The sequence below is a fragment of the Dermacentor albipictus genome, chromosome 2 (genome assembly GCF_038994185.2).
Source record: "Dermacentor albipictus isolate Rhodes 1998 colony chromosome 2, USDA_Dalb.pri_finalv2, whole genome shotgun sequence".
Classification (NCBI taxonomy): domain Eukaryota; kingdom Metazoa; phylum Arthropoda; class Arachnida; order Ixodida; family Ixodidae; genus Dermacentor; species Dermacentor albipictus.
Window position 1 is genome coordinate 76,234,594 of NC_091822.1, and position 15,982 is coordinate 76,250,575.

At 43.8% G+C, this 15,982-nt stretch overlaps 1 protein-coding gene across 6 annotated transcripts in view; it reads left to right on the forward strand.

The window, feature by feature from the left end:
- The first annotated feature begins 928 nt into the window (after window positions 1–928).
- LOC135913107 (techylectin-5A-like) overlaps window positions 929–15,982 on the forward strand; it is a 52,716-nt gene continuing 37,662 nt past the window's right edge. For 2 of the 6 annotated variants that reach the window (XM_065445772.1, XM_065445771.1), the window contains exon 1: window positions 13,141–13,289. Coding sequence is in view for 3 of the 6 variants with exons in the window: in XM_065445771.1 (XP_065301843.1) it covers window positions 13,253–13,289 (37 nt within the window). In the remaining 3 variants the exon portion in view is untranslated. Of the gene's footprint in view, window positions 1,760–13,140; window positions 13,290–13,388; window positions 13,555–13,640; window positions 13,760–15,982 lie in introns of those variants that run through there. The other 4 variants (XM_065445773.2, XM_065445768.2, XM_065445774.2 and 1 more) reach the window with 4 other exon arrangements.

The window sequence follows — 15,982 nt, forward strand, 5'->3', positions numbered from 1 at the left end:
TTTGCGATGGACAATATACCTCGAAAGCTTCCACCAGTTTGTCGTAGTTGGCATTTTCTTTACCGCAGATCAATACGTAAAACGATGGCCTCTTGCCCGGCGAGGTGAAGAAAGATGGCTGCTTTCGGAGCCTTACTGAGTTGCTTTTGTGGTTCCTTTGGCCCTGCTGCGATCAAGTAAAGCTGCATTCAGTGCTTCAACTTCCGCCAGTTGTCAGGCGCGTTTTCGCCAAGACGTTGTCGCTCTGGCGGCGGAATCTCTGTCATGGCTGTAGCCGTGGTCGGCGACGTGGGCTGGCCACTTCTGGCACCACGTATCTGACTGATTTCACATGTGCATCAGTGTCTCAGCAGAGAGTTGCTTTTACTATCAGCGGCATGATTTACATTCAAGTTGTATATGCCTAGGCGAAACATGCGTGGTCAGATCAGAGAAAGCCTACTGAGGGGGCATGAGCCTTTGTTTAGGGGAGGAGGGATATGGGCCATAACATTCGTTTTACTTGACGGACAGATAAAGTTCTCGTTGATTTGAAACACAAGCTGAAACATCGCCCATGCACTCCGTGCAGATGGCAAACCAGCGAGGCTGAAATGTGCGGCCCTGGTTTTTATGTTGACGTCGACATTGTCACTGCTATGTCTCGCGGACCCGAAACGCCTCATCCTCGGCCTGACTTTGCCGCTTGCCCTCCGCATTGCGGGCCCGGTCTTCTGCCGAGGCGTCGGCGCGACGCCAGCGAGAACTCTCCCGCTCCTGCTCCGGCCGCTGCTGCTCGTAGGTCAGCTGCTCCTCGGGAAAATGAATGATGCGTGGTCTTACCACAGCGAAGTCGGAGAGGGAGAAACAACGTCCCTATAGTGTAGCCAATGGCGCGCCACAGCTTCCGTTGGAGGGTTTTTGTGGAGGGTCTTACCTCTTTGTGGAGGGCCGTTGGAGGGTCTTACGGCAGTTCGGCAGCGGTGCACCTGTGTTCAACGTCACTGAGATTCATATCTGCTCTTTGCAGTTCTTTCATCGCAGAAGCCGTAGAAGATTGCTATCGGCCAGCACAGACCGCACTGCTGGGATCGACGTGAAGGCAAGACTGACGCCCCCCAGACATCGGCTGTTAACCGCAAGCATTGGTTTTGCGACGACAGAGGGCTGCAAGCATCTTCTGCTGGGCTTAAAAGGGATCGCCGAATCCTTCCTCACGGCAGTTCGGCAGCGGTGCACCTGTGTTCAACGTCACTGAGATTCATATCTGCTCTTTGCAGTTCTTTCATCGCAGAAGCCGTAGAAGATTGCTATCGGCCAGCACAGACCGCACTGCTGGGATCGACGTGAAGGCAAGACTGACGCCCCCCAGACATCGGCTGTTAACCGCAAGCATTGGTTTTGCGACGACAGAGGGCTGCAAGCATCTTCTGCTGGGCTTAAAAGGGATCGCCGAATCCTTCCTCACGGCAGTTCGGCAGCGGTGCACCTGTGTTCAACGTCACTGAGATTCATATCTGCTCTTTGCAGTTCTTTCATCGCAGAAGCCGTAGAAGATTGCTATCGGCCAGCACAGACCGCACTGCTGGGATCGACGTGAAGGCAAGACTGACGCCCCCCAGACATCGGCTGTTAACCGCAAGCATTGGTTTTGCGACGACAGAGGGCTGCAAGCATCTTCTGCTGGGCTTAAAAGGGATCGCCGAATCCTTCCTCACGGCAGTTCGGCAGCGGTGCACCTGTGTTCAACGTCACTGAGATTCATATCTGCTCTTTGCAGGTAAGCATTGTCCTTTGCTATTCCAAAACAATACCAGTGCACCGCTGCCGAACGCACCTGCCGAATGTACATGTGGCCTAGTCTGCTGCTGATTTACTTGTTGTAAATCTTTGTTTACTTTTGCATCGATTTATTATGCCAGGGGAAACGGCTAAAGCGATTGAGGACTTGCGGCGGGAGCTGAGAGCTGAGCTCAGGGCAATCAAAGATAGCTTGCAAGATGTAAAGACACTGAAAGAAGACATTCAGAACCTAAGGACACTAAGAGATGACATTCATAATTTGCTTCAAGAAAATAAAGATCTTAAAGCTGACAACGCGCGACTGTCACGCCGCATCGAGGAGCTGGAGCAATACCAGAGGGGAAATAACCTCGAAATTAAGGGAGTGCCACTTGATGGCGAGCCAGTGATCATAATTAAAAAGATTGGTGCGCTTGTGGATGAAGAAATTACCGATGCCGACATTGATGCATGCCACAGAGTGCCGACTGCAAGACATGATGAGACAAATATCATCGTTCGTTTTGTCCGACGCACAAAACGCAATGCTGTCCTTCAGAAGGCCAGAAAAATCCGGATTAACACTACAAAACTGGGTTTTGAAGAATCTAAGCCAGTCTACGTGAATGAGCATCTTACCCGTCATGGTAAGCAGCTTCTCGGTGCGGCGACAAAGAAAAAGCGTGAAGTAGGCTGGAAGTTTGTGTGGACAAACGGTGGCAAAATCTTTGCTCGAAGGGACGAACAGTCTGCAACTTTGCGGATAAACGCTACGAGTGACCTGGAAAAAATGTCCCGCGAAACTAAGTGAAGTGATTAACCACATGCCAGAAATAGCAACAAGCAAGAATATGGCAGCTTTAAACTCTTCTCACTACTATACTATAAACGCCTTCAATTCTTTGGCAGAGACTACTCAGAACCAGTTGCGAGTGTTCCACTTGAACGTGCGCAGTATAAGAAACAAACAAGAATTACGCGACTTCTTCACTTCATTGACCGTTGAATTTAATTTGATGTTATTCACAGAAACGTGGTTAAGAGTTGAAGAACAACCCCCATTCTTTCAAAACTATGCTTATCAAGGTGCTGTTAGGTCGCATGGAAGGGGCGGTGGCGTAGCCGCGTACATCAAACGACCTATGTCTCATGAAGTTTTGCGTGATTTTTCGGTCGTTAACAATGATGTTGAGTGCCTTACCATACATGTGGAAAATAATGTAGCTGCCGTTATCTATAGGCCACCCGCAGGTAACAAAACAAATTTCTTCGAGTTCCTAGACAATCTACTGCGACACCTTACTTGTACTGGTCTGTCTTTCGTGATAATGGGTGACGTCAACATAGATATGCTATCGCATGATGCCCCTTCAAGACAACTGACAGAATTAGTCACATCTTACGCATGCGTAAACACTATCGTCGAAGCAACAAGAGTGACACCCAATACTGCAACTTTGCTTGATGTATGTATTACGAACATACACCCACCGAATTGTGCTGCTGGATTGCTGACGCTAGGAATTAGTGATCACCTTCCAGCTTTTTGTCTTATCCCCTCTTTGTGTGGTAAACGTAGTCATGTACCAAAGAAGATCATCCGCAGGATAAATGATCAGTCATTGAAACTCTTTTGCGTTCTGGTTGCTACCGTTGATTGGGCATGCGTATTAAAAGAAGACGACCCTAGTAAGGCGTACAATATTTTTCTTGATAAACTTATTGCATGCTACAATCAAGCATTTCCAACGGAACTGAGTAGGCCAAGATGTAAAAGAATACGGAAGCCCTGGATTAACAACTCCTTATTAAAGAAAATAACAAAAAAGAACCGTTTGTTCCATATGTTTTTAAAAACGCGAGGAGAAGATGCCCTAATCACTTTCAAACAGTATAGAAATAAACTGAGCAGTGAAATTAAAAATGCTAAGGTAGAATATTATGAACAGGTTTTTGCCAAAATAGGTAAGGATCCTAGGAAAATATGGAATGAAGTAAAAAATCTAACTGGGAAGAAAGAACAATGTACCGTACTAAAAATAGTCACACCTACAGGCACACTAACCGGTCTTGAAGCGGCCACCGCCCTTAACGCCTATTTTGCCACGAGCGCAGTGTACGAGCAGGAAAATGATGAAGAGCATAACTTGGTTGATAACAGCGTTACGATAGTGAACTCTATGGTTCTCGCACCAGTAACTCCTCACGAAATCAACAAACTTATCAATGGGATTAGAAATGATGTTGCTTCTGGTTCTGATGAAATTAAAGCAATGCCAATTAAACATGTGTCTGAAATCCTATCCCCCATCCTAGCAGACATGATAAATAAAATGTTTGAGACTGGAATCTTCCCTGACTCGCTCAAGATAGCCCGCATCTGTCCTATTCACAAGGGTGGTGCTGAAGGAGACATAAGCAACTATAGGCCAATCTCGGTCCTGCCTGTTCTATCGAAAGTATTTGAAGGGGCCATAAATATAAGACTAGAAAAATTCTTTGCGAAATATGGGGTAATAAGTGACATGCAGTTCGGATTTCAAAAAGGAAAATCTACCGAGGACGCACTTCTCAGTATCAAGCATGATATTATACATAACTTTGAGCACAGGCTTTACACGCTAGGACTGTTTGTAGATCTACGAAAAGCTTTTGACTCAGTGTGTCATGATGTGCTATTAATTAAACTAAAAAGATATGGTGTTCGCGGCGTCGTCCTTAAACTGATAGAGAGTTACTTAAGCAATAGGCTTCAATATGTAAGTGTCCACCAAGGAACGACTACAAAAATAGTAATTAAACAAGGTGTTCCTCAAGGCTCTATTCTTGGACCGCTATTATTCTTAGTCTATATTAATGATCTCTGTAGCATCTATAATTCCCCTAAACTAATAATGTACGCAGATGACACGAATATTTTCTTCACTGCACGTACCCTTACAGAGCTTCAGGAGATTGTTAATAAGTATATGGAGTCACTTTCTGACTGGTTACATGCCAACAGGTTACAGTTGAATACTAATAAAACCAAATATATTATATTCGCTCCGATTAACAAGCCAATGAAGAATGATATTCATATTACCTTTCGGGGCACTCCGTTAAAACAAGAGGTGAAGCAAAAATTTCTGGGAGTATGGTTCCAAGAAAATTTGTCTTGGAACACCCACATTGATAATCTTGCTTTGGAGCTCAGTAGATCGCTCGGCTGCTTGTATAGAATAAGCTCACTTATACCTTTGTGGCTTAAAGTTTCTCTTTATTATACTCTCTTTTATTCCAGACTTTCCTACTGTATTTTGGTTTGGGGTACAACCTCTAGTAGAAACTACCTCCGAATACTAAAGTTTCAGAAGTGTGTACTTCGCCTACTCGAAAGATATGCAGGACACCCACAAGACTTGCCAACAGGTCCACTGTTTGTAAAGTATTCTCTGCTAAGAGCTGATGAAATTTATTGCTTCAAGTTATTGCAGTATGTACAAAAACATAAACTACACGCATTTAGCAATCCCGCTGAAACACACACGCTCGCCCTTCGAAGGCAAGAGCGCAGAAAGCCTCGAACACGCACGAATTATGGAAAACAACATTTAAATTACCAAATTCCGGTGCTTCTAAATAAACTTCCAGATGATGTCGACCTCAACAAATCGATTAAGAAAAAAACATTCAAAACAATGGTTATCGAGAAAGAAATTCGCTACCAGTGACATCTCATTTAAAACCATATGTAGCGTTTGTCTGTAAAACAGTGCTCTTTTACTGTGTGTTGGATGTCGCCTTTTTTCTCTTTTTTCATATGTTCGCTACGATGATTGACATTTTGCATTTGCGTTCATATGTTTTTTTTCCCGTTCTGTCACATCTATGACAAGAAATCTATTTTATATATTTGTGTGCAGTGATATGAACTAGATCCTCTATGACATAGAACTGTGTAGAGTGTAACTACAAATGTGTGTGCTGTTTTTCTCAAATCTCTTTTGTAATGTTGTCGAAACTGTATGCGGAGGGAGGGCCTCGTCAGGCTAGTAGCCTTTAGCTCTCCCTTCGCTTTTTCCTTGTATTGGAAAGAAACCAATAAACAAACAAACAAACAAACAAACAAACATTGATACAGCGAAGGTATCATGGTCAAGACATTGTCATGATGGCCCACCTAAAGAAATAGATTTACAGCGAAGCTGTATATGCCTAGGCGAAATGCTCGTGGTCCGACCATAGAAACCATCCGGCAAGAGCTAAGGCACGCCGTTGGCTTCGGGAATAGCGACGTCATTTCACTCCCGCAGCAGGGAACACGCGCAGCAGTGTCCCTCTGGCTTCGAAATATTATCAAAAATGTGCCCCAGTCATTAACTTAATGAAATGTGCGGCCCCCGTGTGCCGTTTGGTAACTATACTGCAGTGCACAGCTGAGACATAAACACTATAAATAACGCATTAGGAAACACAATTGTGTAAGATATTTCAGAAAGGCCGTGATGAACCCGCTGGATTACCACAATGAACCACTCGTTGCACAGTTCCATGAAGGTGATTAAGCGAAGGCTAATGTGTGGTATTTCAAATGAGCACTGTGATAAACACAATCCGCACATTTGCGTAACATCTTCGAGAAACACAGAGGCGTATCGAAATCGTCGGAATCACCCCAGCGATAAGCGTCGGGGCAGCATTTTACCGTTTCACTGGTTTACAATCTGTAGGAGCTGCATGGGCGGTGTTTTTATTTTATGCAGGCCTCGCTTGCAGAGTGGTGCCAGCATGCTACACGATACAATGTGCGCTAACTGTTACGGACGTTTGAAAAAAAATTAGTGTAGCGATGCGTATTGCGGGTAACTGTCATCAATACGTGTGTTAGCCTCAGATGTGAATGCACCAAAGAAATTTATAAGAATCAGGGCCCGCGTCCACGAAAAAGTCCTTCCTCCTAGCTGTTAATAAGATACCAGCTCCTAAGGTAAGGTGCCAGATAATGTTAATGAGATACCAGCGAACTCCTACATTTTAATTTTTTTTATTTATTTATCATACTCTCAGGGCCATTACGGCATTATAGAGGGGAGTGGTTACAAGCAAAAACAGGTAAATTCAACAAACAGGAGTTACTAGTGCAGAAAATTATGTATATAAATATGTATAAACAAAACTATTTAACAAATGGCACCTAGTTATACAATGTTAGCTACGGCTATTGTGAGTACAGGTTGAACAATATGAAAAAAAAGGTTCCTAGTTATACCGTGCTAGCTAAACATTCTTGAATAAATGGTGATCTGTGATAGCGGCTATCGAGGCGGGGAGGTGATTCCACTCATTGGAAGTGCGTGGAACAAATGACTGCAAAAAGCGTTGGATCTGCAAAATGAAATGTCAACCTTATGAATGTGGTCTAGTCTGGGTGATAGATACGGAGGCGGAGAAATAAGTTTGTTGCGTAGCAGCGGGTGATGAAATAATTTATGAAAAAGGCACAAACGGAACAATTTTCGACGTGATAACAAGGACGGTAGGTTAAGGCTAGATTTCATGGCCCTGATACTGGCGGTTCTATTATAGTTAGAAAGACTGAAACGAGTAGAGTTATTCTGAAGCATTTCCAGTGAGTGTTTTAGGTTTACTTGACCTGGATCCCAGACTGAAGCAGCGTATTCAAGTTTAGGTCGTATTAGAGTTTTATAGAGGATTATTTTAAGGATGAAGGTGCTTTGCAAAAGTTGCGTCGTAAGTAACCTAGCATTCTGTTAGCGTTACTTATTATATCGGTGATGTGGGTATTCCAAGTAAGATCAGAGGTGATGTGAAGGGCAAGGTACTTGTAAGTTGTTACCAATTCTAATGGAGTGTTATTAAGGGAGTACACAGGTGGTTCACTGGTAGTTCGAGATACACGCATGAATTTACACTTGTTAACATTTAGTTCCATTAACCATGAATAGCACCATGCAGAAATGGCGTTAAGGTCAGCTTGAAGCCTGGTAACATCCTCGTCGCGAGTTATTTCGGTGTAAATTACGCAGTCGTCAGCAGATAGGTGAATTTGAGATGAAACACAGGAAGGTAAGTCGTTAATATATATGAGAAATAGGAGGGGTCCAAGCACGGAGCCTTGTGGTACACCTGAATAAACAGGACTCAGATTAGATGTTACTTCGTTAGCTGAAACGAACTGTGAACGGTTAGTGAGGAAAACTTCAAGCCAGTACAGAAGTTCAGGCTCAAGGTTTAGTTGTTGCAGTTTGTAGATTAATAAGCTATGGCACACTTTATCGAATGCTTTTGCGAAGTCCAAAAAAATTAGATCTGCAACTGAAGAGTGGTCAAGCAATAGGTTTAGTTTATGCGTGAATGATACTAGTTGGGTGTCACATGAGTATGTTTTGCGGAAGCCGTGTTGAAACTCAGAAAAAAAAGGAGTTTTCTTCTAAGAAGTTGGCAATATGAGAAGACAGAACATGCTCGATAATTTTGCATGGTATACTCGTTAAGGAAATAGGCCGATAGTTCAGTGGGGAATGTTTAGTACCTGTTTTGTAAAGTAGAATCACCTTCCCCACCTTCCAATCAGCAGGCAGTGAACCATTCCCAGTTGAAAAACACAACAGGAAATTTTGACAGTCTGTCGTATTTTGGGACGCTGTTTCTGTAGTTCTATTGCCTGTAGTTCTGTTGCCTGTAGTTCTGTTGCCTGTAGTTCTGTTGCCTGTAGTTCTGTTGTCTGTAGTGTGACGTCCTGTAGTAGAAAGCTCTGTAGTTCATGATCAATATTTAATTAAAAATTGACAGAGACCTCCTTAAGGATATGTAAATTTGTTAGTAGAGAAAAAGAAAAATATAAAAGTGAAAAAAAAATTTAAAAAAAAACGTCCGCGGCCAGGATTCGAACTTGCGACCGCACGATTCTGAGCCCGACATCTTACCACTGCACCACCGCTGACACGTTCTTCGAGAGTAAATTTTTGGCGTTTTGAACAGTACGATGTGCTGATGCGCTGATGTTTACATTTGCGTTTTAAGGGTCAAGATGCGCTATCACTCCACCGCGTCAAGTGCCGCATCTCTAGAAGACCAAGAGTGTTCTTACCATCGACAGCTACATCATGGAGTGCTAGAACATCGATTTTGATGTACGATATCCATATTAAATGAGAAATTCAGAAATAGGCAACGGTGACTGTTAGGGTTGTTTCTGCTAATTTCGACAGTTGTCGCTCTTTCTTTACACTTTCGAGCGCGCATATAATTCTTGTGTTCAATGCAAAATAGCTACATAAACATTCGTGGATGAGTGTTCTTTCTGACAGCATACTGGCTTCTCACGGCAGCGCTGTACCAGATTAATGTGACCCGAGCGAGACAGCCTTTCACGCAACTTTGTGGAACAACCCAAAACTTCTTTTCCGTTTCGCATAAGCTTGGTAAATATTCCTGGGAAATTACCTAATGTGTCAGTGTAACAGCACATGTAAGTCCACAGGCCTGTGTGTCACATTTTACCAAATAAAACAAAACGGATGCGCAGCCATTCCCGCAGATGGTACAATTTTGATCAGCGGCCGATTTTAAGGAGACCGGCAGGGCGTTGCTGGTGCCGCGTCGTCACGGCACAATTATAAGTATTGGCCACGTCGACTTTAATACCGGTGTCCGTGCTATCAGCATTGCCGGCTTCAGAGAAGCGCGATTGAAAACCGCGCAAGAGAAAAGTGCAGTGTACATCACCGATCTGAAATTGACATACAATTTTAAAGGGCCGCGACGGAAGGCGCTTCTGTTGCGACTCCAGAACTCTTGGCCTTCGCGACCGAATGTTTCTGTTGCGACGTCAGAATTGGTGTCGTAACGTCGGGGTCGCTGTCTCGATATAAAGCTGTTGTTCCGACTTCAGAACTCTTGTTGTCGCGACAGAACGTTTCTGTTGCGACTTCATAACTCTTGGCCTTCGCGACAGAATGCTTCTGTTGCGACATCAGAATCTCTGTCGTAACGTCAGAGATGTCTCTCAATTAAGAAACGTCAGGAACTTCTGTCGCACAACAGAATTTCTGTAGTTGCGGCAGGGATTCCTGTTGTCTTTTTCAACTGGGAATTTTTAAACTGAGTTATGTCTTCACAGTAGGTTATGTGTCAAAACGAAATTCCGTGCTACATATATGTAGTACACACTACAAAAGCTTGTCGCATAATTTCAGTGCACTTCTGTTGTCATCATTGGGTACATGTTGCGGCGATAGGTTTCTGTCGTACAACAACAGATCTCTGTAGTACAACAGAAGTTTGTCGCATTACTTCAGGGACACTTCTGTTATGACAATTGGGGGCCTGTTGCAGCGATAAGTTTCTGTCGTACACCAACAGTTCTCTGTAGTACAACAGAAGTTTGTCGCATTACTTCAGGAACACTTCTGTTGTGACAATTGGGTGCCTGTTGCCACGATAGGTTTCTGTAGTATTTCAACAGCTCTCTGTAGCACTACAGAATTTTCTTGAGTTACTTCAGGAACATTTCTGTTGAGACAACAGGGTGCCTGTTGTGCTGACAAATTTTTCTGTAGTACTACAAAAATCTGTTGTAGAGCTTCAGCTTTCTGTTGTAACAACAGACATACGACAGAGTGTACTTCTGTAGTCACAACAAGAAATGTCTGTTGTACATCAGAAAAGTCTGTCGCTCCGTCAGGAATCTGTAGTTACTACAGAAAAATCCTGTTGTACAACAGAAATTTCTGTAGTTGCGACAGGAATTCCTGTTGTCTTTTTCAACTGGGTTGTCAAGTGATTGCTGGAAAATCTTTGCAAGAATAATGGAACAATATGTGCTAGTGTTTTTTTAGAAACTTAGCGTTAATTAAGTCACAGCCAGGAGCGGATGAGAGTTTCAATAAGGCGATTATTTTTTCTATGCCAACGGGTTCGATTATTAAAGGGTGCATTGCGGCGTAGTCGTAAGATAGTGTAGTTGGGCGTGTTACATGAGCGTGTCAGAAAAGTTACGCGCAAAAACGTCATTTAATACAGATGCGCAATCGGCAGGGGCAATTGCGGTATCGGTGCTATCAACAAGGGTTATGGCGTCGTCATGTTTTAGGTTAATAGTGCGCCAGAACGTTTTCGTATCAGTAGTTAGCATGGAATGCAATGTGTTATTTAAAAAGTAATCTTTAGCTTGTTTAAGCGCTGTTATGTAGTTATATGTAGCGCGTTTCTAAGCTGCCCATCTGAGCGTTTCCAGATGTTTTGGGTAGTCTGTACGAACGTCTCTTTTTGTTTGAAAGGCGCTTAATGTGGGTGTTGATCCAGGGAGCGTTATAATTACAGGAAAGAGTGTAGGTAGGGATAAATTTTCTTGTTAGTTCACGAATTTTAGTAACAAACATATTCCAGTTCAACTGAACACTACGGTTATCGAAATCAGTCAGGAAAGTTTCAAGGAATATACAGAGCTCGTTGTTAATTGATTCAAAGTCAGCTTTCTTATAGTCGTGAATTGTCTTGATCTTTTTTTCTGATTTCGGACGTGAAATGTTGATGTTGAAATGGATAAGGGAGTGATCGCTTAAGGATGGTAAGTAAGTAATGTTCGAAATAAAATCGGGTCATGTTGTTAACAGAAGGTAAAGGGTGTTAGCGACTTGTGGTGTGATTCTGGTGGACTGGGTTATCAGTTGATTGAAAGAGAACAGTGCGCACAAGTCAAGAAAATCTTTTGCTAACGCGGAGAACGGTTGTATCATGATAGGTTCACTATGCCAGACTATGTTTGGAATGTTTAAGTCACCCAGTAGAAACAACGGTAAGGAAGGATAGCGCGTTACGACGATATTAATTGTGTCTTGTAATTCGTTAGCAAAGGAGGCAACGTCAGTAGGAGCGCGATAACATACGCCCATCATAATTTTTACGGAATTTATTTCGATAATTGCCCAGACTATCTCCGAGTTAGTAGCAATAGTAATGGGTTGAGAGTGTAGGTGTTTATTAATTGCCAGAAGAACACCACCACCTTGACGCAACGTACGGTCGCAGCGACAAACGGAGAAGCCATGGGCGGTAGAGAAGGTTTCGTGGTCTCTAATATGTGGGTGCAGGCAAGTTTGGGTAAGTGTAATAATATGTGGGTTAAACGTGTCGACTGTGGAAGTGAATGAGTCGCGTTTGTTCTTGATGCTTCGAATGTTAGTGAAAAGGACAGATACGGGATATAAGTGACTTCCACTGCCCCTCGCGCTTCCCTATGGAAGATTAGGTGGCGCAGTACGCGGTTCGGTGTTAGCACGCATGTGTTGTGACGTGCACTCTGTCACGCTGTCTGTAACGGGATCGTACGTGTACTGCTTCTTGTTTACAACTTATTTGTTGTATCGAAGATGAAACAGGGGTTTGCCCGGTAACTGTTTTGCAAAGGAAATCAGTTTACTTCGGATATGGCGGGTGGCAGGTGAGTAGTCATCACAGATCGTGATGTCTTTATCTTTTAGGAGCTTACGCGCGGAAAGCACCTTTTCCTTTACTTTGTAGTTGCTGAATTTCGCTATAATGGGGCGGCGTTTATCGGGTGAATAGGAACCGAGACGATGAGCGCGTTCAATTGCCATGTCGGGTAGACTGCCGGTGATAGTTGCTAGCGCGTTAATGATGTGGGCCTCAGAATCTTCCCATGATTCACGAGAATCAGGGATGCCATGAAAAATTAAATTGTTTCTTCGCGATCTGTCCTCTAGGTCGTTGAACCCAGATTGCAAGGAAACAAGCTGAGTGTTGCACGTCGCTACAGATTTCTGGAGACCTGTGACGTGTTCCTTAAGGTGATCTAGTGAATTAGCTTTATCTTCAAGAGCATCCAGTCTTTCTTGTATGCAGCCAATCTTGCTTTCAATATTTTTTTGGCTGGCTTTAATTGCTTTAACATCAGCAACCAATTCTGTCTGATGCTTTGAGGACTGAACCGATCGCAATTGAACGTCTTTCAGAAGCTGAAAAAGGACGGCCATTTGTTCCAAGGGTTCATCAGGTAGCGTCTGTGTATGAAGAAGATACTCTGAACGCGTGGTAGGCTCAGGATTAGTTTCAATGTCGCCACAGCAAAGTAATAACACAAACATATGGAAACATTCGCAAATAGTATCACAAAGCACGTGTGGGCGTGGAAGTAGCAGCAAGCAGAGATCATCGCTTTTTCTAGCGTACAGGGAAAAACGCTTACACACCTGCGAAGTGCCAAAAGGCGGGAGGTGAGCCATGATGCTGTTGCCACTCCCGCGCCCACTGAAGACGGTGTCGAACGGCCGGGAGTTTAAGTAGGCACCAGGGGTTGACGTCACCATTGATGACGTAGATGCGCAGTAGATTGGGCAGGGCAGTCCGGGTGGGTTCAGTTGGGAGTAGTCTAGGAAGTGATGGCCGGCGGGTTCGTCTGGTGGTGCAGCATATTTGGAACGGTCAGCTAAGTCATCAGACGCAAGCGCCGACCACAGAAGAAAGGATGCCAGGAATGCCTGCGAAGTGCCAAACGGCGGGAGGTGAGCCATCATGCTGTTGCCACTCCCGCGTCTACTCAATAATGCTGTTGCCACTCCCGCGCCCAATGTAGAAGGTGGTCAGCCAATGACAAGCGCCATTTAGGGTCGGTAAGCTGTGGTAACTCGGCCCTTGACATTCATGAAATGGCAATTACAGGAGCACAGCGACCTTGGCGCTACATAAGCGATGCTGTCAGCCCATACCATGATGTGAAACTTAGCGAAACAAGTTCTACGGCAACGACATATTAGCGAACAAGCAGAGGTATACAAATATTATCATGTAACTTAAGTCGCTCTCTTGGCGTTATCTTGTTCTTTAAGATTCCTTCCACCCTCGACACTGCGCAGTCCTCCTTCTTCACAACGGCCAAACCACAAGCGGTGTGTACACCGTGTTCTATGAGGCCACTGGCCCTTCAGGACAGAATGTATACTGCGACATGGACACTGACGGAGGAGGTTGGGCAGTAAGGACTTTTTCATGGTCTGCACAATACGCTCTGATGAAGTGTGATGTCCCATTTGTACAAGCGAGTTTACAGTTCGATGAATTCTTAATGCCGCTTTAGCGAAATAAAATTTACGTAAAGTACTGTTGTCTCACACGCATTTTTATGCGATATGCCCCCATTAAAATTCAAATACATCACTGTTCATGGCAACAATGTGTACGTAAAAGCCGCACGTGCAGCTGCTGCACCAGAATTAGAACTGTGCCATTTTATAAATTACACTATTTTTAAGGTTCTATATATCTGGTGGTGCCTAAAACCTCCTTGCATGTGCTTGCTCGGAATAATTCGCCGAACTGGACTTAGTGGTTGTGCCTCAGGTAACACTATGGTAGTTACCATGGAAGGCCCCACTAAGATAATAAGCGAAAACCTAAATTCATTCTTCATAAAATGTCTTCATAGTATACAACTTAGTGAGTTTCCTTTTTACAAAGATCATGAGAATGTGTCAATATTTTATTGACATTTGTGCGTTCCCCTCTAAAATGCCTTCCCTTTCTAAAGTGGTAACGGCGTCGGCGTCATTTGTAACTGAGAGAACTAGGATGGCGAAATTTCTGAGCGAACTGGCGCACCGCGGGGGATGAAACAAGCCGTGTAAGGGGCGATCTGGGGCTTAGGATACAAGCAGACAGGAGGGTGCAACGGCACCATGACGCAGAATGCGGAGGATGGTATGGCGAAAGGGTGGGAGGAAAGCGGAGTACTGGCGGCGACCAGGATTGCAGCCAGCGTAGAATCAAACGCTGGCGTAAGCTTCGGACCCATTGCGCATGCACTATTTCGCCTTCGTTGTCGCCGTCACTAGAGAAGGCGCACAGCGGGAGCCATGGGGTACCCTGCGCACGCTTTAATTCTGAACATGAGCGACGCAACCGCTGCGAATGCTTCACCAGCCGCTTCTGCTACACGAGCTCCCAAAGCAGAGACCCAGCGTCACCGCCGAGAGCACCATATCATTCAAAATCAAGGCCCGAATTCACAAAGTTTTTAAGGCGAAAGCCCTTCTAGGCTCATGGTGAATTTTGTGTCAGCAGACCCGACCGCTCGAGTGTCCGCCAAAGAGTCATCGCGCAATTCAAGATAGATTAAAGAAAGTGATTGATAGTGGCAGTTAGTGAATTATAACGCTATAATAGAGATTGGTTGATGTTAATATTGACTACTAATGACTAGAAAATGAGCAATATATCTAACGACGGCTTGTAATGACCAGAATTGATTACAAAAACTAAACAAGTTTACTAGTGAGCAGTAATGACTAGCAATGACTATGAAATGACCAATATGTCTAAGGAGAACATGTAACGGGTACAATTGATTACAAATGATGATAAAGCTTAGTTAGGACCAGTAATGACTAATAATGACTGAAATTACTTGTAATGACTACTGGTGACTGTGATATGACCAACATGTCTAATGACGGCTTGTAATGACCCTATTTGATTACAGGTGAATAAACATGCTTACTAGTGAGCAGTAATAACTAAAAGAAAAAGAGAAAGAGAGCAGGTAAAGATAATGAGGTTAATAATAAGAGCAAGGAGAGTAGGCCTTCACCGTTCACCTCTTAAGAGAGATATTAAGAGACCCCGTAATTATTCGTCCGTAAATGTTGTTTAGCATTTCCTGAACACCTTCGCTAATAGTATCTCCGACATCACCGTTTGCTAGCACGAATGCTTTTAGCGTAGGAACGTTGTGTGAATACGGGCCCTGATTCTCAGCCACAATACATAGCGAATTCGGAAATCTAATAGCTGCGCTCAAAATTTGCATTAGAAAGTAATAATAAGAGTATCGTAACCGTCTCTGGAAAATTTTCTTTAGTGTCCCTCCAGCAATAAAATATCTGCCTAGCTTGTCAGGAGCAAAGCTCGGTAATATGCATTATGGACGTTCTACAGCAAGATTATAAGATGCCTTTGCTGTGCAGGCAGACGTTGTCAAAGTGAGGTTGGTACTAAACATGTTAGCCTTTCACAAGACAGGATATTATATTATCAGTGTTCGTATGACCAGGGCCTCTATCACAAAAATACATATGCCAACATAACTACAATTTTCTAGTTATGGTGGCAAAGCTTGCATTATTATATGCTATAAAAATCAGGTTAATAGCTATTTCAGCAGCAAAGAAAGCACTACCCTAAGATAGCACTGAAATTGCCA